General features: G+C 41.2%; 1 protein-coding gene across 1 annotated transcript in view; it reads right to left on the reverse strand.

Annotated features, from left to right (window-relative positions):
• Positions 1–2,273: 2,273 nt before the first annotated feature.
• The window catches only part of pacsin1b (protein kinase C and casein kinase substrate in neurons 1b), a 96,071-nt gene continuing 73,597 nt past the window's right edge, over positions 2,274–24,747 (reverse strand). The window contains exons 5-9 of the mRNA XM_041195610.1: positions 18,106–18,281; positions 14,816–14,936; positions 9,930–10,051; positions 2,678–2,871; positions 2,274–2,383 (exon numbers count right to left, since the gene is read on the reverse strand). Of these exons, the coding sequence (XP_041051544.1) occupies positions 2,274–2,383; positions 2,678–2,871; positions 9,930–10,051; positions 14,816–14,936; positions 18,106–18,281 (723 nt within the window). The remainder of the gene's footprint in view (positions 2,384–2,677; positions 2,872–9,929; positions 10,052–14,815; positions 14,937–18,105; positions 18,282–24,747) is intronic.

The following is a 24,747-nucleotide window of genomic DNA, read 5'->3' on the forward strand; positions in this document are numbered from 1 at the left end:
ACGACCTTCCCACCCTTAAATTTTATCTATATATGATACCCGGATGCAAAGAGAGAAACGTCTGCACCCATTCCTGTCATCTCATGAGAGTCTAGTAAAATCTGCTGGTTGTTGATGATAGTTCTTTTTCCTCCTCCATATTGACTATTTTGACATTACTGGCCCAAGAAACAGATAGATAACTGAACCATAAAGATGCACACAACGGCTTGCAATTCCTACAAAGTGTGGGGGAAGGCATGGAGCAGAGAACCTGCTCATTAGAAGACCTGGGTTCAATAATTTAAGAAAAATATTGCAGAGAAACTAAACAAACAGACTTTGCACATAGGGAGAGGTGACAAAATGGAGAGGGGACTTTAGATGTAGAAATTATTCTCAAGCATTATTGCTTAATTTACCTTGCATTAAATATGACTTTGCTACTCTAGGTTAGGATTCCATTAGATCTTTGACTTTGCTACTCTAGGTTACGATTCCATTAGTTCTTTAGGTCACATGGTTTTTATTTTAGGACGCGGTAAAGAAAAAATATATGAATTTTCAGAAAATTTGTGTAAAAGTCATTGGATATGTTGAAAATGATGGCCCTTCTAGTATTGTGGTAATGTTTACTTAAATAAAAACAGCAAATGCTGGAAATACATAGCAGGTCTAGCAGGCTCTGTGACCTTTCATCAGTTCTGTCACAGAGCTGAAATGTTAACACTGTTTCACCCTCCACAGATGCTGTCAGAGCAGCTAGGTATTTCCAGAATTTTCGGCTTGAACCTCAGATTTCCAGCTTCTACTGTATTTTGCTTTTGTATTCATGCTTATATTTACTTAGACATCTGAGCCCTCTGGTGACAAAAAAACAGTAAGGGCAGCAGTATAAAAACTGTAAAGACCTTTCTATTTTACTTCAGGACTTGGTTATTTTAACTGCAAAGGTCTAGGGATCACACAGCCTTTACCTTTCAGTGGCATTTACTTTTCAGCTTCTGATTTTAATTCAACTGGATACTCTGGCCTCAGTGTGCATGACAGTTGCATGAACTGTGATACTCTACACTCCCCTGCACTAGTTAGGTTGAATAAGCTAAATATCTTTAAGAAAATATTCCCAACATTGCAATGCACAGCAGCAAAAGGAAATATGGTTACTGGCAACACATAATTCATTCTCCACACTTTCTAACAAGACATTGGCTACCTTTTAAAGGAGACATGATTATTTCAATAGGAAATATTTAGATTATTTGATCTATTGCAGCAGACTTAAATGCATTGACAATTAAATTAGTGGCTGATGGTGGACAACACAATTGTATTAAATCAATCACTTGTACAACAGTCATAAATGGGGCAGTGTCGTTATGAACTTTACACTGAAAATCTTCTTTTAAACACAAAAATGGCCAGTCTCACAGCTGAAACATTAATGTTTAAGTGAATTTAATAATTAGAATTTCATTTGCCTTAACTATCCAAGTGCCGCAATAAACAAGTGATTGGGCCCTTTAATGCCTATGAATGGATTCAGTGCAAATACCTCAACCAATTTTACAATTTCTGATAAATCAATGAAAAGCTGCAGAAATTTTTGAGAACCTAGCGGACACATCACTGTCCAATGGGGTAACCACATTCACCTTTAAATTGATCAATGAGTATTACTGGGCACAGGGAACACATGGCTCTTGGAATAGGCATTCCCATGAATGGCTTTCAATTGGAATCGCAATGAGCAATGGATTTGGTCAAAAAGAAACACACAATGAGCATCAAATTGATGCGTCAAAGTTCTAGCATGTGTGCATGCATCTACACCTATGCCTGTGTACCTTGGCCGTGGCTACGATTTAGTGACCATGCACAGTCAGTCAGTTAAGGGAGCTGGCGAAAGAAAATCAATAACTGGAATCCAAGTGACAGAAACAGACTACCTGTAAGATGGATAAAGGAGAGATGGGAAACTGAGTTCAGAATGAGGCTTCCTGGTAAAACAACGGGAAGAGCAAATGGGGTGCCACTTCAAGAATGGAAGAGGACTCACTATAGAAGTTAAGTAGGTTTCTTTTTAAATAGATGTTTTACATTGACTATTAAAGGATATAGTCTTTTGAGCCCACAGATGAAAGCATGATTTGCACAAATGATAACAGGGCACTATTCTACTAACAAAAAGTACAAAATGAAATGATTTGTCAAATCACCTCAGAACAAGAACAGCAGTATCTATAACACATATATACAGCAGCAGCAACTAGCTCAGCAAGTACAACGTGCAATCAGATAACCTCTACATAATTAGCTGGATACAAGCCAAGCTGTCCATTCTCCAGACGTCCTTTGCACCAACCCTGCTCATCTTCATCTTCGATCTTTGTTAAGAAATCACCTGCATTTGAAAGGGATAAAACAAGTAGTTAGTCCTTTCACTCCCTCTCCCCTCACTGCATCACTCTCAGTTCATGCTTTCAGCAACTTGTCGCACAGAAGACTTTAAAAACCTAATGGCAGACACAGTTAGATGGCCTGTTACAACAAATTCTGGCCATTATGTAAGTGGATAAGAAGTCCAGAAATCTGAGAAGCCTTTTATCTCATATGTGGAACACTGGCAAATATCCAAATGGTGACTTTCCAGTCATGTGACACATACACAAAAATGATCTTTTCTACATAGTCTCACCTGCTTTGAAGCTCAGTTCATCCTGCTCTTGCCCCTCGTAATCATACAGCGCGCGAACTCGCACACCAGGGGTGGGAGATACTTCCTCATCAAATGGATTTGCTCCTCCATTAGCATCATTTGTGCTAGGGTTATTTGTTTCATCATCGGACCATTCGGCAGAGTATGCCTGGTTCTTCTCGTAGCTACTCACACTGCAACAGAATGAGGTGGGCAGTACTGAGCAAAAAACAACCTGCACAATGTTACCAGATCAGCCTTTTCTCTGCCTATGGAAATTAATAAAAAGATGGAGAGAGACTGAATGCTGGAAACTTGAAATAAAAAACAAAGAGGGGAAATGCACTGACAGCCAGCACTGGAAAAAGAGGTTTACCCCCAGGACTTGAACCTATCATAATTGATATTCTACTGAAGGGTCCATTAACAACATTAAATCTCTCTCTCCTTCCCCAACCCTACCACCCCTTCCCCCCAAGAGTTGACTGGCATGCTGTGTGTTTCTGGAATTTTTTGTTTTTACTTCTTTCTAACACAAGGTCATCTAAATAGAATTTGATGGGTAGTAGACAAAGCCAGCTCAAACTACAGAAAAGTGAGTGCAATTTGATGCCAGTTTTAGAATTAGACGTCAGTCCTACTTGAATAGAGTTATGCAATGACAAACATCGTCAGAAAAAAGTGTACAGTACAGGTGGAGGAAAAAAATTCAGCTGAGAATGGTTTTCCTCCACACCTCCAAAAGCCACTGAACAGTCTGTTCAACATCCACCTTGAAGTGGATTCTTTATAAAGCAGAATGAAGTGTAATGTTCTCTCAAAAACAGCTAATCTCATACTACACATTGTTTCCCAGCATAGACAGCAAAATATGTATCAATGGCCTCGAGCCACTGGCAGAGCCCAGAAACTTTGGCTTCCTCTACCTCCATTCTGACTTGGATACTCAAGAAAGTACACTGCGTTATCCATCTACATGTCCTGAGGCGGCACTGTTCCAAGATTTAGAAGGCGTGGCACAGGTAAAGCTTGACCATGAAAGCAAGGCACCTCAAGCAGGTTGTGTCCAGTACTAAAGCTGTAATGGAGGGACTATTGTCATTTCCATGGTGATTTTTGATTCTGGCCTGTGGACAAGTGTTGCCAAAGCTTTTTTGACAAAACCAGAGCCTCCATGACATAGACGGACAAGGGCAGCAGGCACACAGGAAGACAACTACCTCCAAGTTCCTCTGCAAGTCACACACCGTCCTGAATTGGAAATATATCACCATTTCTTCATGGCTGCTGGATGAAAATGCTGGAATTCCCTACCTAACAGCACTATGGGAATACCACACGGACTGCAGCGTTTCAAAAAGGTGCCTTATCACCACCTTCTCAAAGGCAATTAGGGATGGGCAATAAATGTTGGCTTTGCCAGTGATGTCCACATCCCGTAAATAAGGGATATGGTTTTATAACTGCAGTGATGCCAAATGTAAGTGGGATGCACCAAGTAACACACAGAAAACAACTTCCTTCATATGGGCATTGGGTCATAAATGAGCTTTAACTGCCCTTTCACAGTATGACTAGAGGCCATAAACTCATTTGATTTGTAAAGGTTGGTCCAAAGAGAAAATATCAGAACTCCCCATGGTAAAGAAGAAAAGTAGAAAGCAGAAATCAGAAACAAATAGAAAATAAGGAAAATGCACAGATCATTCAATTTCTGAAAGAACACTAATACTAATCTCTCTCTCTTATTAGTTGACCTGCATGTTCAATTCTGACCCTTCTAAAAAATTTTTTACCATTACTAGTGAGCCAGTGTTTAATTTGATGGGTGTGTGGGCCTTGTCATGTCCTCAAATTTATTCTGGGACAATTTACTTCTTCCCACCATCAGTTAAGGGTTATTAAAATTACCTTAACTGGGGGAAGAGTTACAGTGCTAACACATAAGAACAGAAAACACTTCAAAATGCACAGCAAACCAGTCATCATCTGTAGAGAGAAAAGTTAACATTTGAGGTGTAACCATGCATGCCCGTTCTTATTGAAAGGTGCTGAATAAACCGGGTGTGTATTTCAGCATTTTGTTTCTATGCCAGATTTCCAGCATCTGCAGTTTTTTTCTTTCTAATCCCATCTTCAAATATTTTACATCAGTATAATGAAAGTAACACAAAGAAATTTATGACAAGTTTGGTTCAATTAGCATTATTAGGTGCATCCAATAGAGTTGAAGTTAAAGATGTGAGTGAAACACCATTGTTTGATCTGAACAGCCCACAGACCTAAAATAAATGAAGTTCAACTGGTTGATTTTTCATTAAAGGAGAAGGAAGGTACAGAAGATTCCTTTTGTAAGTACTCTCTTTTGTTGTAAAGAATATTCAGTACAAAAGAAAATAGTAACATCCATTTTGGAGCTGTATGAAGAACCTCGACTTCGGTCCTCCAAGGCTGCTCCTCGACATCCTTGGTAAGGACTGTAGAGCCACTCCACTAGTAAATGTGGAGCCAAACTTTGGACCAGCCAAAGTGCTAAACGGGTAGTGCCGCACCCTGGAAAACCAGACTATTGGCTGAAAATTCTCAACATCTGAAACAGAGAGCAGCTTGTGTTTTCTAAGGTTCTGTAGCTATGAATCAGTTTTTGAGTTGGTTCAACTCATGTCCATAAACAGGTTTCTAATGGAGTCATTCCAGAATGCATGATGGCATCATTGATCAGCCTTGCAGGAAGGATGTCTACATGGTCAGAAAAAAAACAAACACTACCTTTTTTGTGTTTAGGTGTAAAATGGGAGTGGAGTTTAAACACAAAGTTTAAACAAAGAGGAGTTTAAACACACAACTTCTTCCCCTTTAAGCTGCACTTGATATTAGAATACTAGAGAAGCACTACCTTTATTTATGAGGCTACATAATGCAGACAACATTCCAGAATATGATAAAAGCAATCCACCCTGGCAGCATTCCGCAGGGATCATTCCCTCTGGGACACCCTGGTCCACTCCTCCATCACACCCTACAGCTCAACCCCCTCCCACGGCACCTTCCCATGCAACCGCAGAAGGTGCAACACCTACCCCTTTACTTCCCCTCTCCTCACCATCCAAGGGCCCAAACATTCCTTTCAAGTGAAGCAGCATTTCACTTGCACTTCCCTCAATTTAGTCTATTGCATTCATTGCTCCCAATGTGGTTTCCTCTACATTGGAGAGACCAAAAGCAGACTGGGTGACCGCTTTGTAGAACACCTTCAGTCTGTCCGCAAGCCTAACCCAGACCTCCCTGTCGCTTGTCATTTCAACACTCCACCCTGCTCTCATGCCCACATGTCCGTCCTTGGCCTGCTGCATTGTTCCAGTGAAGCTCAACGCAAACTGGAGGAACAGCACCTCATCTTCCGACTAGGCACTTTACAGCCTTCCGGATTGAATAGTGAGTTCAACAATTTTAGATCATGAACTCTCTCCTCCATCCCCACCCCCTTTTCGATCCCCCCTTTTTTTTCCCCTAATAATTTATATAGATTTTTCTTTTCCCATCTATTTCCATTTTTTAAAATGTATTTCCATCCATTGTTTTATCTCTGCCTTTTAGCCTATTTCGATTCCTTCACCCCACCCCCACTAGGGCTATCTGTACCTTGCTTGTCCTGCTTTCTACCCTTAATTAGCACATTCCTTAGACAATATCATCACCTTCAACACCTCTTTGTCCTTTTGTCTGTGACATCTCTTGATTATCTCCACCTATCACTGGCCCGCTATCCAGCTCTACCTGTCCCACCCCCTCCCCCCCTCTCCCTTAAACCAGCTTATATTTCACCTCTCTTCTATTTTTACTTAGACCTATTGAAGAGTCATACAGATTCGAAACGTTAACTGTGTTCCTCTCCACAGATGCTGCCAGACCTGAGTTTTTTCAGGTATTTTTTATTTTTATTCCAGAATATGAGCTCATTATGCAGATTTTTATATATAAAAGGAATCTAGAAAGATGGTGAGAAATTCACCCAGATACACAGAACCATTGTGACACAAAGATTAAGGCAAATTAAGTCATTACAGAGACAGTGAGGGGAACACAAGCTAGGGCAACAGTCCTATTAATAGATTTGCCCCACTGAGTAGCTAAACTTAGTGAATGTTAGTGAATGTTAGTGAAAAATTCCCCAAGCAAAGACAGACGGTTTTCACCAACTTTTTCTTTTCCTCTTTCCGGATCTCCTTCACCTCGTGGTTGACTTCATCCTCAGCAAAAGGGTTATTACTGTAACTTCTCTCATTATTCTGGCAGATACTACCTCTGTTCAGAGAGTGAGAAAAGGACACCTGCATTTGTAAAGAATCCCTAGAAACAATTAACTGTTCACTGAGGTCTCAGAAAACTGCGCATTTTAACGAGTCACCAAACTGATCTTTTTCCCTACAATCACTGCGCATCATTACCTGCAAAAGACTTAAGAACACAAGGCCTTATAAATGCAAGTTCTTTCTTTTTTTGAATTATGGAGGAGTGAATTTTGATGAATAAATCCCAATTATTGCATCATTCTTTGAATGAATTTTAGTCTCAATATGTGCACAGGCCTGATTTTGAATACTGGTGAAGAACAGGCAGGCAGAGTGGGCATGCCTAATCTCTGAAATAGGCTCAAACTAACCAGAGGCCCAGGCCTCAATCACATTCTGCTGGTGAGCTATGGGTGGCAAATGGGCTCTCCATTCTGGGAAGGCAGGAAAGTGACCAGCTTCCACAGAGATGGTTGACAGTTGGAGCCCTGTGGGAAGACTGCGGCATTGGCAGAGGAGGGGGTTAAGGCAATTTCCTTCTAATGGATCTAAATGTCTCAACTCTCAGTAACTGTTACATACAGTCAATTCTTGAATGCATTTCCATTGCATGAACCATCTAATATTAGTGTGCTTATGCTTAAAAAACGCCAAAAACTACAATCATTCTCAGGGACTGGGGAGAACAACAGGTAATTTGAAGCAGGATGTCCTTGTGACTGTGGTACTAGTCTAAAAACCCAGAGATCATGAGTTTAAATCCCATTACTACTCACCCTCTTCTGAAGGTCCCCTCCATCAAAAAGGGGAATATCCAGTCAATTAGGTCTACTCAACATGATATTAACAAGTGGCGAGTGCACTAAATACTGTAGACCTGGGCCCTGGTGCTATAACAACATCTGGCAGTGGTGTTGAAAATCAGTGCACCAGAGCGACCTACTGCACTAGCCAAGCTATTCCACTGCGGCTGCCATACTGGCTTCTAGCCAACAATGCAGGCAAATGTCCACGTACGTCACATCCACAAAAAAAAACAGGAAATATGTAACACAACTTGTAGTTATATAGCATTTTTAACATCATAAAACACAGAACACTTCGTAAGAGTATTATCAAACAAAATCAGACGCCAAGCCACAAAAAGAGATATTAGGATGGCAGACGTAGGTTTAAGAGGTGTCTTAAAGGAGGGAAGAGAGATAGAGAGTTAGAAGTTTAAGGAGGCATTCCAGAGCTTGGGACCTTGGCAAATGACGGCATGGCTATCAATGATGAAGCAATTAAAATCCAGGATACTTATGAGGCCAAAATTGGAGGAGCACAGATACCTCAGAGGGCTGAACCAGATTACAGAAACATGAAGGGGCGAGGTCACAGTAGAATCTAAAATAAGGGTGAGAATTTTAAATTTTCAAGAGGGATCCAACGTAGGTCAGACAGCACAGGGTTGACGGGTGAATGGGACTCAGTGCATGTTAGAACATGGGAAGTAGAGTTTTGGATGACTTCAAGTCTATGGAAGGTAGAATATGGTAGGTCAGCCAGGAATACATTGGAATAGTCAAATCTACAGGTAACAAAGGCATGGATGAGGGTTTCAGCAGAAGATAAGCTGAGACACTTCTGACAGATAGGAGAGTCAAGGGTTACGAGGTGGTGGGGGAGGTGGAGGATGGCGGGGGGTGTGGAGCAGACAGGAAAGTGGATTTAAGTCTGCAACCGAATAACTGGGTAGGCTCGAAGGTCCGAATGGCCCGCTTCTACTCCTAACTCTTATGTTCCTATGTCAGAAGTAGAGTCCTAGGATAGGAGTGGCACAGATGTGGTTGGAAGCTCATCTTGAGGTGAAAAATGGCTCCAAAGTTGCAAAGAGTCATGTTCAGCTTCAAATGGTTGGCAGGGACAGCAATGGAGTCAGTGACTAGGGAAGAATATATGTTGGGGGCTGAAAACAGTAGTCTTCTCAATATTTTGTTGGAAGAAATTTCTGCTTATCCAATACTGGGTCTCAAACATGTGCTTGGATCTAGCCACATCATTGGTAAAATGATAAGAGTTGCCAATAATACCATCATGCAACATCGACTTAATAATAACCAGTTCACCAACGCTCAGCTTGGCATCTGATAGAATCACTTGGCTCAAGGCCTTATGATAGGGTTGATCCAGACATGAACACTCGAGCTGAGTGTCAGAGGAGAGCTAAGAGCAGCTTCCCTCAACATCAAGGTGGGATTCAACAGAGTATGGCACCAGGGAGCTTTGATCCTCATTTACTTACATTTTTGCCGAAGAGAGACTCTCCAATTGTTTGAGGCATACCCAATATAAAAAAGGTAGTTGTAGTTGTTGGGACCCAGTCAGGAGTTCCTCCTCGGTTATTTGACAGACGCTCCATCATGAGGAGGCTGTCATATACACAATCCATTGGATAAACTGTACCAATTCACCCAAGTTATTTCAACAGCATTTTCTCTCCTGCGAACACTGCCATTAGGTAGGACAAGAACAACAATATTGTGGGAACACTGACACCTACAAATTTGCCTCAAGGTCACACACTTGGGCAAAAATTGCTGTCATTGTTTTATGGATCTGCCACGTCAATTCCTCATTTTGTGTTTCCAAACTACTGGTCAGAGCAACTAGGAGCAGGCACTTCAGGTACACTTTCCTACCTATTTCACGATATTGCTGCTTCGACACAAATCACACAGCCCAGATCTGACCAGATATGATAAAAACACCAGTAAATATGCAGACATCCCATTTTATAACATTTATTACTAAGTGGTACTACAAGCTTGAAATACATTTGAGAGTGGACCCTTGGGGGACTGTACCTACCCAGTGTACAGATCATGAGGTGGAAGAATCAAACAAAGAAAAAACCAGATCCTTAGTTTTCTACCACAATTACTAATTTTAGAGGAAATCCCACCTTTGAGTGCACCTACCTGCCCCGGTCTACAGCCTGTGTCACCTGCTCTCCTCCTGGTGAGATGTTAGTAACACCTTCATTAACCTTTTTTACTTTCTCTCTTTTAGCAACTGTATGAGTCATGTCTTGAGAATATTCCTGTAAAAGATAAATTTTGCCCCTCTTAGGCACAGCAAGTCAAAATCATTTAACTGCATGCAAATGCATGCAGGCTTATGTTAAAAAAAAACTTCCATTTATATTGGGCTTTTCATGACCAGACATCTCAAAGCATTTTATGACCAATGAGGTGCTTTTTGAAATTAGTCACTGTTGTAATATAGGAAACACGGCAGCCAATTTGCATCAGCAAGCTCCCACAAACAGCAACGTGATAATGACAGATAATCTGATTTTCGTGACATTGATTGAGGGATAAATATTAACCAGGGCACTGGGGATAACTCCCCTGTTGTTCTGCGAGACGGTGCCATGGGATCTTTTACATCCGCCTGGTGGGCAGATGAGGCCTCCATTTAACATCTCATCTGAAAGACAGCACCGGGCTCCAACAGTGCTCTCTCAGTACTGCACTGGAGTGGCAGCCTTGATTTTTGTGCTCAAGCCTTGGATTCAGAGGCTATCAACTGAGCCACAGCAGATCAACAGTTTCCATTTAACTTAAAATTCATGAGGGACCCTTGGTGACAGTCATGTTTCAGGATCTTCAGACCATTTTTCCATAGAAAAGGATCTGGAAAAGTTACTTAATATATCTTTAGGTCTGAGGCAATAGGTTAAGATTTAAACAAACTAATATTGATTTTTCCTCAGACTGTATATAACAAGGAATGTGTTGGCTTATTTCAGTAGTGAATATGTACTTCACACCGACTTTACTAAGAAAGTTTTAAATCTCTTCATGGCTGTGAAGAGAAAGCTCCACAAAACAAAGACAGGGACAGGAACAAGGCAGATCTTTGACATATAATACTCTAAAACGGTGAGACCCAGGAAAAAGGCTGCAATTAGCACACACCAGGGGAGCTAGAGGTTAGTTTGCTTAAATCAAGCAAGGTGACTCACTGATTTGAGGAAGTATGGCTTATTGCTTATTTTCATATTATTACATAAAGACTCATTGCACTGATTGAACCAAATAAATATAATCACAGTTGTCCTTCTCTGTTCACTCACTATGAAAGTGAGTCAAGTTTTTGCTTGATCTGTCTTTAACAAAATCAAAGAAGATCCAACAACACTCAAAAAAGCTTGACACCAACCAGGATAAAGCAGCCTGCTTGATAGGCGCCTCATCCACCCCCTTAAACAATGACAGCAATGTGCACCATCTACAAGATGCACTGCAGTAACTCTTCGGCAGCACCATCTAAACCTGCAACCTCTACCATCTAGAAGGGCAAGGACAGCAGATGCATGGGAACACCACCACCTGCAAGTTCTCCTCCAAGCGACTCACCATCCTGACTTGCAACTATATAGCTGTTCCTTCTCTGTCGCTGTGTCTAAATCCTGGAATTCCCTCCTTAACAGCACTATGGGTGCACCTACACCACATGGACTGCAGCGGTTCAAGGAGATGGCTCACCACTACCTTCTCAAGGGCAGTAAGAGATGGACTTGCTAGTGATGCCCACATCCCATGAATGATAAAAATTAAAACCTCACTGGCAGTCTAGGGTATAGAACATTGTTGTAATGTTTAGTTGTCAAACTGCCTTGTTAAAACCACAGCTGTAGAGAAATCAGCTAATTTTGCAGCCTTTTGTAAATTGATGAGGTCAGTAAATTGCTGGCTTCACCACAGAAGCACCCAATATAAAATGCCTGCTTTTCTCCTTTTCACAAACAAAAAAGACCATCTTGAATCTATGACAAAGTATGATGCCTAAAGTGTGACATGCACTACGCACAAATCTTTTAGATAACCAAAAGTGAGTTGTGACATGTGAGATATACATGCATCATGAATAATTCATTACCAGCAAGCTACAGCAGTACATGCATGTCAGGTCAATGGTCGTCACAATATGATGCATTTAAAATTGATTTTCAAAATTTAAATATTTTGAATATAGACAAGTTAAGACCAATCTTCTGGGCCTGTATGTAGCAGATACTTAAAATTAGTTCATCATTGAGAGTTGGGAGACACTGCTCCTCCAGGTAGAAATCTGGTTAGATATTTGCACATTACCAAGTTTTCCTGGTCTGGCAAAATAGTAAAACATTTAAACATTTATTCCTGAAGAGACAACTTAAGAGGTATAAAAATTAAAACATAAGTTTATTGATTAATCATAGATTAAATTTGGCTTGGGTGGATCCAAAGTATTAACCACGGAAGAAAAATGGGCAACATAAGCACACTCCAAATGGTTGAAATAACTAAAAATGCATTGAAAGACATCCATAGGTTTCACTGAAATTGACACACTGAATATACAATCTCTACAAAAGTCATGTGGAACTACAGTGCAGGCCCATGTAAGTTATGCTTACACTCTAGTCAGTACTCAGGTCATACATCAACTGGTCACCAAGATAAGGATGGCATTTAAGTCCTGGAGATGGTTTAGAAAGATTGATCCCCAATATCAAACTTATGATGGGATAAATCTTAGCTTTGCAGTTTTGGACGGAAGCAATAAAGAGGGTCTTACAAAACAAAAACAGAATTACCTGGAAAAACTCAGCAGGTCTGGCAGCATCGGCGGAGAAGAAAAGAGTTGACGTTTTGAGTCCTCATGACCCTTCGACAGAACCAGGCGAATCCCAGGAAGGGATGAAATATAAGGTGGTGGTGGTGGTGGGGGGGTGTGTGTGTGTGTGGTTGTAGGCAAAAGCAGTGATAGAAGCAGATCATCAAAAGATGTCAGACAGCAGAACAAAAGAACACATAGGTGTCGAAGTTGGTGATATTATCTAAACGAATGTGCTAATTAAGAATGGATGGTAGGGCACTCAAGGTATAGCTCTAGTGGGGGTGGGGGAGCATAAAAGATTTAAAAATATTTTAAAATAATGGAAATAGGTGGGAAAAAGAAAAATCTATATAATTTATTGGAAATAAACAAAAGGAAGGGGGAAGAAACAAAAAGGGGGTGGGGATGGAGGGGGGAGGTCAAGACTTAAAGTTGTTGAATTCAATATTCAGTCCGGAAGGCTGTAAAGCGCTTTGCAGAACACCTGCGGTCTGTCCGCAAGAATGACCCAAACCTCCCTGTCGCTTGCCATTTTACTCTCCACCCTGCTCTCTTGCCCACATGTCTGTCCTTGGCCTGCTGCATTGTTCCAGTGAAGCCCAACGCAAACTGGAGGAACAACACCTCATCTTCCGACTAGGCACTTTACAGCCTTCCGGACTGAATATTGAATTCAACAACTTTAGGTCTTGACCTCCCCCCTCCATCCCCGCCCCCTTTTTGTTTCTTCCCCCTTCCTTTTGTTTTTTTCCAATAAATTATATAGATTTTTCTTTTTCCCAATTATTTCCATTATTTTAAAATATTTTTAAATCTTTTATGCTCCCCCCACGCCCACTAGAGCTATACCTTGAGTGCCCTACCATCCATTCTTAATTAGCACATTCGTTTAGATAATATCACCAACTTCGACACATATGCGTTCTTTTGTTCTGCTGTCTGTGACATCTTTTGATGATCTGCTTCTATCACTGCTTTTGCCTACAACCACACCAACCCCCTCCACTTCTCTCCCCCAACCCAACCCCACCCCCCCCCACCACCTTATATTTCATCCCTTCCTGGGATTCGCCTAGTTCTGTCGAAGGGTCATGAGGACTCGAAACGTCAACTCTTTTCTTCTCCGCCGATGCTGCCAGACCTGCTGAGTTTTTCCAGGTAATTCTGTTTTTGTTTTGTATTTCCAGCATCCGCAGTTTTTTGTTTTTATCAATGAAGAGGGTCTTGTCTGGCCTTAAATGTCATGAGAAAAGTAGACCACTTTTTCAAAATAAAATGTGACAGTAGGACAACTGAATAAGAGACAGAGGCATAGAACAAATGCCATGATGTTCTTCACACAAAGGATAGATCAGCATGTGGAATGGTAGCACAATGGAGGCAAAAAACTCTGGAATCATTTAACAAACTATTGGAGTGCTTTATTGAGGGGTGCTAATGGGTTCCTTTTGGATGCCAAATTGCCTCTGTATATTAACCTTCTGAAATCAAAGAAAATACTAATATTTATTCAACATCTTTCATCTGCTCAGGATATCCCAAAGTACTTTACAGACAATTAATTATTTCTGAATAGGGTCATTGTCTTTCTGCACATAGTCTCACTTAAAGCAATGAGATGAATGACAAGTTAATCTATTTTTCTGGCATTTGTTGAGGGGTGGATGTTGAGCAGAAGTTCCCTAACTTTATTTGAGTAGCACCATAGGATTTTTTTTGTTCACCTGAGCAGGCAGATTTAACATTTCATCCCAAAGATGGAGCTTCCAACAATGCAGCGTGTTTCAGTACTGGCCTGAAGAGGATACCTGAAGTCTTTGAACGGAGGCTTGATTGCACAATCTTCTGACTTAGAAATGCATGCTACCACTGAGCCAAGCTAACACTACCAAATATTTTCACAATAGAAAATACTGTCTCTGATCTACGTTACCAACAGTACAGTTTTATATAATTTTGGTTATTTGTGCTTTGTCAAAAATCTTTTTCTTGTTTAAGTTTACATTTTATTAAGCCACAAAATAGCACTCATGATGTACGTCAGAGCAGGGTTTAGCAATTAGGCCAAGTACACATAAAACAGCTCTTCAAAGTCAAAGCAATATTTAGTCAAAAAAGTAATGTTTTAATTATATATAATTTAAAGTTAAATCTTAAAACATTACATGTGCTATTATGAGGACAAAGAAAACTTTACCTCAAACTGAGGCCAGTTCATTGGCATTCCAGGTCCATGTGTGCTGTTAAACCATTTTAGATCCTCCTGTGAGTCTGCAATCCGGATTACCTGCTCCAGCTCTCGGTAAATGTTGGTGTAACTATAAGAGGACAGATGGATAAATGGTAAATAATAACACACACATTTACGACCAAAAGTGAGTTAACACATGCCCCTGTTGCAGTATTTCACACTCCTCCCAATATTCATAACTGCTTTCACTCAGCTTAATTATGAATATTTCCCCTGCCTGATAAAAGATTGACAACAGAATGTCATGGGCAGGTGGAGGGGGAGGTGGGGAAGAGGGGTTTAGTGGGGAAGAGAAAAGTAGAGAAAATGGTAAGACGGCACTGTTGAGACATCATCCTCTACTTAAAATATTAAAAGTGCATGATATAACAGTCATTCAAGAAAACTCTTGCACTTCCCATGGACTCCAATCCCACTGGGCTATCCTGGTTAATTGAGTTGAGAAATCTAGGTGTAGGAAAAAGCTTATGGCATAAAACACCAAGAGAAAGAGAGATAATGTAAATAAGTAATGGTTGGGGGCAGTCCAACTGTAAATGTCTCAAGGCATTTCACAGAGTTAAAAAAACTAGAAGAGGTCAAAGAAGGAGGTTTTGAGTAGGTTTTGAAGGTGGAAGAGGTCAAAAAAAGGGGCAACTTACGGAGACTGTCAATGAATGTAGGGCCAAGATGGGTCAATTTCTGAAGGCAGACCAGAAGAAGGGCAATGCAAGGAGACCAGAATCAGGTATTGGAGGGTACGCACTCAAATCCAGGACTGATTTCTGAAAAGCCAGTAGTTTTTATAAAAGGAAGGAAGCGTTAAGAAGATCCTATGACAGAATGAGCTTGTTTTTGATATCTCATCGTAGCAACATAGTGCCAATGCAGATTCATTAAGATTGTCTACTCGGCAAAATGTTTCTTTCAAAACACCACTTGCTAATGGCTAATGAATAATATAGTTGTGTTTTTCTGAAATTGCCTTAATGTTAATTGGTTTACCAGAGATGCTCCTGTGCAACCTGGCTCATCTGTATTCTGTAGACAGCGATGTTCCCTTGTTAGTATTCCAGGAACATTGTGATTGAGCAGTCTTATGGTTTGTGCACTAATGGCTGCCATTTGTTGTAATCTGTAATGTAAGAATTTGCCCTAGTTCTATACAAAGCTCACAGATCCTCTGGTTTTATTTAAAGGCTGGTCACTTTAGACTACTCACAGTCAGCGAGTCCCTGATTTTCTTCAAAACTTGCCATCATGTATGTTTCCACATGATACAGCACATATGCTTATGTGGCATTGGTGTGTTTACAGTGTCTAGTTTTGAGCACATCCCTTCACCCAGCTGCATGTAGGGCAGTCAGCCTTCCAACACATGTCTACTGACCTTGGGAGTAGGTGTTATGTTGTGGTTTCACTTGTAGATAGTATTGTTTTAATATGCATATGTACATAATTTTATGATAGATACATTTCTGGAACCAGCAGTTTCTAGCTGTTATATAGAAATAGATGCAGAGATACTCCACTTCTAACCCACCGATTTATCTTTGATGGAAGTGGCGCTGGTGTGCCAATTTCAGATTTTACTATTTAGATCTTCACTATGTCAAGCTAGTACAAAAGGGACCAATTAAAAGTGCCCCCTTGGAAAATCATCCAAACACTTGGCTTTGAGTAAACTGGCCCAGATTTCACTGCCAGCAGTGCAGTGCCTGCATTTGCAGCTGAGCTGGAAGAAAGCTACCCTCAATAGTCTAATGATATTCGATGGCATGGATTCAGCCTTTCCAGATGTTAGCTTGAATCTGGCACCAAGTCAAGGGGATCTCCAGATACAGAGCAACACAGTGGCGTATCAAACAAGGTAAACAATCATCTTGAAGGTTTTTTTCAACAGCAAACCAGGAAGTAAATGCACTGATTTTTTTTTCATTTTTCATTAAATTTTAAATGGAGTGAAATAAATGATTGAGACATTCACATGTGCTTATGCTGCTTAAGAAACTGAAGTATTATAAACAAAATGTTTTTAAAGAGTGTTTTTTTGATCATATTCCACAAATATAAAATTAGTTTTTCAGGGGCAGTGAGACTGTTCAGCAGTAATTACGAACTTAGTATGCCATTTAAAAACCTATTTGCAATTCATTCAACATAACTTTCCCAAGGGTTTTTATAGCGTGATTAATGGTGTAAAATGGCCAGGTCCTCTTCAGAAATTTTTTTAAATTGCAAACTGGAGTGCCTCAGCTGCACAGCTCTGAAGAAGCAAATAATCATTGACAGTATCTTCTGAATTTCTGCTTTTAGCTGAGCTTGTGCAGATCCCAGGAACTGCTGTCAGCTTGAGAGGAGCAATGTTGGAGAATGCTGATAGTTTGACCCTCATTATTACTGCTGAGTCTGGGCCACTATTTTTAAGAAGTTATTTTTCTTCCTGCAAGGCATGATTTTATTACCACACTACACATGTGCTCAGGGATCTTAAAATGTATGAGGCAGTCGCTAGGAGGCACACAAGCAACTTGGGATTACATTAAAGATTTCCTCTCCCTGTGAGAAATACATCTGGCCTGTCCCCAGCAAAATGAAGGACCTTGCAAGGAAACTAAAAGGGTACATTCATGCTCCAGCTCTTGGCAACGTGTGACAAAGACATCCAACCTGCTACACTTGGTTTTGTTTTGTCCAGAAATTGCTCTCTGTAAGAATTAAGCTAACAATCTTTAATATAGAAGTGCTAGTTCCTCTTAAAACAATGATCTTTTCCACAATTCTTAGCACCTACACTTTTGGAATCTCATCCAAAAACAGAGCTCAAACCATGGTCTTAGTTTATGGAAATATTTGCTCTTCTTTCATCCCTTGGCCAAATGTCCTGAAATCTAGTTTCCTGTGTACAATCTCCAAACTGCTGAGGCCAGTACCCAGCTGCAGAATAACTAGTTGTTTAGGTTCCCAATGGCATAATGCATTTTTGAATATGTAACAACATTATCATGCTGTTGCATAAGGCATTCTGGAGTAATCTCCACATCTTCATCTGTGGGGAGATAAACGGAGTTAGCATTTCAGGTCAATAACCTTTCATCAGAACTGATGTTGATCAGACCTGAAATGTTAACTCTGTTTTTCCCTCTACTGATGCGGCCTGACTTACTAAACATTTGCAGCATTTTTTAAGTGAAACATGATTTTGAATGTGTGTGTGATGGATAGTTATGTATTATATAGCTCTAATTAATACTCACTTGTTGTTCTCGGTGAGGTTTAGGTGTCTTTTGATGTCCTGAAGCACTTCCCTGAAGAAAACCAGTCGTTTCTCCTCAAATTGCTGGCACTGTTCAAACACTTGTTCCATATTCTCCATGTACTGCGGTGTGCATTTACTCAATTCATCCAAGGCCTTTTCATATTTCTCTTTTGTCTATACAGGCATTGATCCAACATAATTACAATTAACAAGTTTGCATAAAAATCCTAAGAAATACTAACGAGCCATTGTGGCAGCATAACTATGCACATAATGCCAAAAAGAGGCAGCTGGGATTTAACACAAGGAAAATCCAATCGATAAAAGCCACGTAGTCTAAATCCTTGTGCCATGTTATACGACCTGCCAAGAATCATCAATACATTTCCCATGAACCAGAAACATTTAGCATGGGTACAACGTGTTTCAATATTTTTTGGAAATCTTTCGGAGCCGTTTTATTCAGTTACCATTGGCTCACCTCTAGAGGGCAACAGTATTACAAAAGGAAACACCAGAGAGCCATATCATCATCATGCAAGTACCTGCTCCAGTGTGATACACAACACAAAATAATGGAAGAAGTCACCACCAATGAAGGATTCAGATAACACAATCCTCTTGAGCAGCTTCAGACACCTATATATGTAAATTTTACATACATACAATTATATTTGTTTATACATAGAAGATTTTTGAAAACCCCATTGTGATTATTAGTCTTCAAGTTCCAAGAGTTCAATCCAATTTATTTTGTAATTTTACACTCTATTGTAAGTAAGTTATTTTTGTGAAATTTAGCCTTATTTGCCTTCAAAACAAGTGCTGTCCTAAAATTAAGCATTTTGTATTTATAATGCTGTCCATTAGCTTTTTATTATTCACATACAGTAGTATACCAATAGCATTTATTCACAGCAAGCTTCAAATAATATCACATTATATCATTGTACTCATTAGCCAATTGCAGCTAATATGCCAAAAAGCATCTACAACAAATCAAGGTAAGCCATTACTAGCATTTTAATCAAGGAGCCTTCAACACTATCATATTACAACATCACTGTACAGTTGTACAAACAATATTGAGATGTATTAACAAAGAAACATTGGGGAATATAATGTCCCCAATTTTAACTATCTGCTGCCTGAAGAAAACCAGGTGAGAGGGGCATTTAAAACAAAGGCAGACATTCTGCTCTCCTGATCTTTAACTGCTCTTTTGAGCTGGTGAGTGGAACTAGGGTTGCTAACTGTGATTAAAGGTATTCCTGGAGGTTTCATCACATGACTTGTCCCCACACTCCAGCCATTACTTGGCCAACACATCCATCCTTGTGATGTACAGCCTTCCTATGTCAATTGGAAAGCAAAAAGATTCATTACCCAACTGGATGATGCTCAACTGTCAGCAAACAGTCTTTGTCCATCATTTTCAATATTTTTCTATCTGGTAAAGGGAGTTGAGGAGAAATTTTTTCACCCAGAGGGCGGTGGGAGTCTGGAACTCACTGCCTGAAAGGGTGGTTGTGTCAGAAACACTTGTAACATTTAAGAAGCATTTAGATATTCACTTGCATATTCACTTGCACACCCCAATTTTTTTTAACCAGCCGATGATTTTTCTCCAGGGTTGCACACAGTAGTATTTTGGAAATTGATCTTCAATTCCTGGAGATGTCAGACCAACCCTGGAGAGTTGGCAACCCTAAGTGGGACACCCGCAGGAAGGAATGTAGGTTCTTCTTTAAATATGGAGCTGGGCCCTCATGTCACCTGATCTAGACTGCAATATTAGTTGGAGGCCAAACAGGCGAGTTGGGATGGCTTCAACATCAGGCCATTTGGGAGATGGACCATGGGCAGGAAAATTTAAAAATTTTATTTTAACTGTCTGTAGGGCAGGAATGCTCATCCAGGCCTCACGAAGCAGCTTTGGGCCTCCAGAGCCAACATCACCCTCAGGGATCCATTTGTATGGATCCCTGGCTGCAACCTCCTGTTGCAAAATTCCTGCTTCTGCTTGCTGATCAGCTTGTCAATCTGGCTGGGTACAGTTGGGACTCTCAGAAAATTGAATGGCAATGACATCTGCCCATTAATATTAGCTGGGCTACCATGTCCCCGGATTCACCACCCACATTGCAGCTCACCATACTCAACCCTGTCTCCTCCTTTAAAGTTGGAAGTGTGTAAAAACTCAGATTCAAACGTTTACAGCGCAGAAGGAGGCCATTAGGCCCATCGTGTCCACACCAGTCAATAAAGATCTGACTACAATTTTCCAGCGTTTGGCCCAAAGCCCTGGAGGCTATGGCAATGCAAGTGAATATCTAAATGCTTCTTAAATGTTACAAGTGTTTCTGACACAACCACCCTTTCAGGCAGTGAGTTCCAGACTCCCACCGCCCTCTGGGTGAAAAAATTTCTCCTCAACTCCCCCTTAGCCTTCTACCTCTCACCTTAAATCTATGGGTTATTGACCCCTCTACTAATAGAAAAAGTGCCTTCCTGTCCACCCTATCCATGTCCCTCATAATCTTGTACACCTCTATCAAGTCCCCTCTCAACCTTCGCTGCTCCAAGTAAAACAGCCCAGCCTATCCAATCTTTCCTCATAGCTCAGACCCTGCAGCCCAGGCAGCATCCTGGGGTAAATCTCCTCTGCACCCTCTACAGTGCAATCACATCCTTCCTATAATGTGGTGACCAGAACTATTTGCAGTAGTCCAGCTGTGGTCTAACCAGCGTTTTATACAGTTGCAGCATAACTTCCCTTCTCTGGTATTCTATGCCTCAGCTAATAAAGTATCCCATATGCCCTTCTTAACCACCTTATCTACCTGCCCTTCCACCTTCAGGGATCTGTGGATATGTACACCAAGGTCCCTCTGATCTTCAGTACTTTCCAGGGTCCTACCATTCATAATGTAATCCCTTGCCTTGTTAGCCCTCCCCAAGTGCATTACCTTACACTTTCTGGGTTGAATTCCATTTGCCACTGCTCTGCCCACCTGACCAGGCCACTGATCTCCTCCTGCAATTTACGGCTATCCCCCTCACTATTTACCACCCTACCAATGTTTGTGTCATCCGCGAACTTCTTGATCATACCCCCTACATTTAAGTCCAAATCATGTATGTACACCACAAACAGCAAGGGCCCCAACACTGAGCCCTGTGGAACCCCACTGGAAATAGAGTTCCAGTCACAGAAATATCCCTGTACCATCGCCCTCTGCTTCCTGCCTCTCAGCCAATTTTGGATTCAACGTGCCACTTTGCCTTGGATCTCATGGGCTCTTACTTTCTTGACCAACCTGCCATAAGGGTCTTTACCAAAAGCCTCGCTAAAGTCCACATAGATCACATCAAATGCATTACCTCATCAACACTCCTGCTTACCTCAAAAAATTCAATCAAATTTGTCAAACATGACCTTCCTTAACAAATCCATGCTGACTATCCCTGATTAATCAATGTTTTTCCAAGTGCAGATATATTCTGTCCCTTAGAATTCTTCCTAGTAACTTCCCCATCAACGAGGTTAGATTGACTGGCCTGTAATTTCCTGGTCTATCCCTTCCTCCCGTTTTTTAATGAAGGGACAACATTAGCAGTCCTCCAGTCCTCTGACACCTCATATGTGGCCAGAAAGGATTTGAAAACTACTGCCAGGGCCCCTGGTATCTCTTCCCTTGCCTCCCTCAACAGCCTGGGATACACCTCATCCAGGCCTGCAGATTTATCCACTTTTAAGGCCGCTAAACCCACTAGTACCTCCTCTCGCTAGTATTTCACAGTCCTCCACCCTGATGTCTATATCTGCGTCGTCCTTTTCCATTGTGAAGGCCAACGCAAAGTATTCATTGAGGACTGTACTCATATCTTCTGGGTCCACACAGAGATTACCTCTATGGTCCTTCATTGGCCCTACTCTTTCCCTAGTTATTCTCTTGCTCTTTATATATTTAAAAAACCCTTTTGGGTTTTCCTTTATTCTATCCATCAATGCTTTCTCATGCATTCTCTTAGCTTTCCTAATTTCCTTTTTAAGTTTCCCCCTGCACTTTTTATATTCCTCTAGGGGCTCTGCTGTATTGAGCTCTCGGTACCTGCCCTAACATTACCTTTTTTTCTTAATCCTAACCTTTATGTCCTTGACATCCAGGGTTCTCTGGACTTGGTACCCTCCCTTGTCTTTACAGGAACATATTTGCCCTGTACTCCTGCTATTTCCTTCTTGAATGCCTTCCACTGCTCTGACACAGTTTTATCTGCAAGTAGCTGCTCCCAGGCCACTTGGGCCAAATCGTATCTCACCTTAGTAAAATTAGCCTTTCCCCAGTTTAGAACTTTTATTCCCGGCCCAGCCTTATCCTTTTCCATAACTACCCCAAATCTAACTGAGTTATGGCCGCTATTTCCAAAATGCTCCCCTACTGATATGCCTTCCACCTGCCCGGGCTCATTTGTGAATATCAGGTCCAGAACTGCCCCCTCCCTTATTGGACTTTCTTCGTACTGGCTAAAAAAGTTTTCCTGGATGCAACTTAAGAATTTTGCGCCCTCCCTACCATGCACACTAAAACTATCCTAGTTAATACTTGGGCAGCTAAAATCCCCGACTGTTACTGCCCTATTATTCTTCTGAAATTTGATATTATATATTTGATCCTCTATCTCTCCCTGACTGTTTGGGGGCCTAAAGTACACACCCAAGAGCGTGTTTGCCCTTTTTGTGTTTTTCACTTCTAGCCATATGGCCCAATTTGATGATCCTTCCGGGATATCATCCCTCCTCACTGCTATATTTGATTTCTTGATCAATATTGTGACCCACCCCCCAACCTCCTCTTCTATCCCCTTCTTTATCTCATCTGAATACCCTGTAACCAGTAATGTTGAGCTGCTAATCCTGCCCTTCTTTTAGCCAAGTCGCGGTCATAGCTATATTATCTTACTCCCACTTGCCTACCTGTGCCCTCAGCTCATCTGTCTTGTTCCTCAAGCTCCTTGCATTAAAATATATTCCATTTAGCCTTGCTAAACTCACTTCTTTCTTATTTAGCCTATGTTTCATCTGCCTTCCAGATTCACTTACTAGTGTTTTAACTCATAAATTCCATCTCAACTTCTCTCCCCTCTGAACTACTTTTCAGGATCCCATCCCCCTGCCAATTTAGTTTAAATCTGTCCCAACAGCATTAGCAAATCGCCCCGCGAAGATTTGGTCCGGTTCCTGTTCAGATGTAACCCATCCCCTAGAAATGGTCCCAATGCCCCAGGAATCTAAAGCCCTCCCTCCTGCACCATCTCTCCAGCCATGCATTCATCTGCTCTATCCTTCTGTTCCTATATTCGCTACTGCGTGGCACCGGGAAGAATCCGGAGAATACTATCTTTGAAGTCCTGCTTTTCAATTTCCTACCTAAAACCCTAAAGTCTGCTTGCAGGACCTAAATTTCTCTTTCTTCTTATGTCATTGGTCCCAACATGGACCACAACCTCTGATTGCTCACCATCCCCCTTCAGAATGTCCTGCAGCTGTTTGATAAAATCTTTGACCCTGGCACCCGGGAGGCAACATAGCATCCTGGAGTCACATCTACGGTCGCAGAAGTGCCTGTCTACTCCGCTCACTAACAAATGCCCTTCCACTCTTCTTCCTCTTCACCCTGAGCAGTTGGAACACCCACAGTGACATGGCCTTGGCTCTGGTTGGCCTCCAGAGGAACCATCACTGTCACCGTTTTCTAAGGCCACAAAAGAGTTTGTGAGCGAGATGCACTCAGGGGTTCCCTCACTACCTGCCTGGTCCCCTTCTTCTGTCTGGCAGTCACTCATTCCTGCTCTGCTTGCACTTCCTTAAGCTGCGGGATGTGACATCCTGAAATGGCTACCCACAAAGCTCTCAGCCTTGTGAATGCACCGTAGTGCCCCCAGCTGCAGCTCATGGTCCAAAAACCGGAGCTCGAGTTGTTCCAGTCGGAAGCACCTCCTGTACACATGGTCATCCAGACTACCAGGGGCGTCTAGGATTTTCCACATAGTACAGGATGTGCAAATCACGGGGCTGAGCTCCCCAGACATATATCTCAGCTAAATAGAATATGGGCCCTTGCTTTTATTTTACCCTTATTCCTACTGGAGCATAGACTAGATGCTAGATCCTCTAGATAGACTAGATCCTCTTGGTGCTGCTGGCTGCCTGTCCCAAGGTCCTCCTCTCGCACTCTCCTCTTAAAGGGCAGATTGTTATTCTAGCAGATGAGTGTGTACTGCAGTTATATTGAGTAAACTCTCCATTAATAAGACAGCAGATGTGTGGCTTCAGATAATCGGATGTATTCCTAGCACTGACGAGTCTTTATCTCTCTCTCTCTTTCTCTCATCTCTCATGATTACAATATATAGAAAGGAAGCAAAAGAATGGTAATGAAATTATATATTCATATATTGTCATATAAATATTGCTTTGTGATTTTTATGCTATAGACATCAAAACAGCAAAATTAATGTAAAGTTAGAACTGGTATGGGCTTGTATCAAAGATTTATACTTATCATGAGTTGTTTACAAGGGCTGAATGTTCACTAAGATTATTGTAATCTTTCACTTGCTAAGGAAATAATACCCA

The sequence above is a fragment of the Carcharodon carcharias genome, chromosome 9 (assembly GCF_017639515.1).
Source record: "Carcharodon carcharias isolate sCarCar2 chromosome 9, sCarCar2.pri, whole genome shotgun sequence".
NCBI classification, from domain to species: domain Eukaryota; kingdom Metazoa; phylum Chordata; class Chondrichthyes; order Lamniformes; family Lamnidae; genus Carcharodon; species Carcharodon carcharias.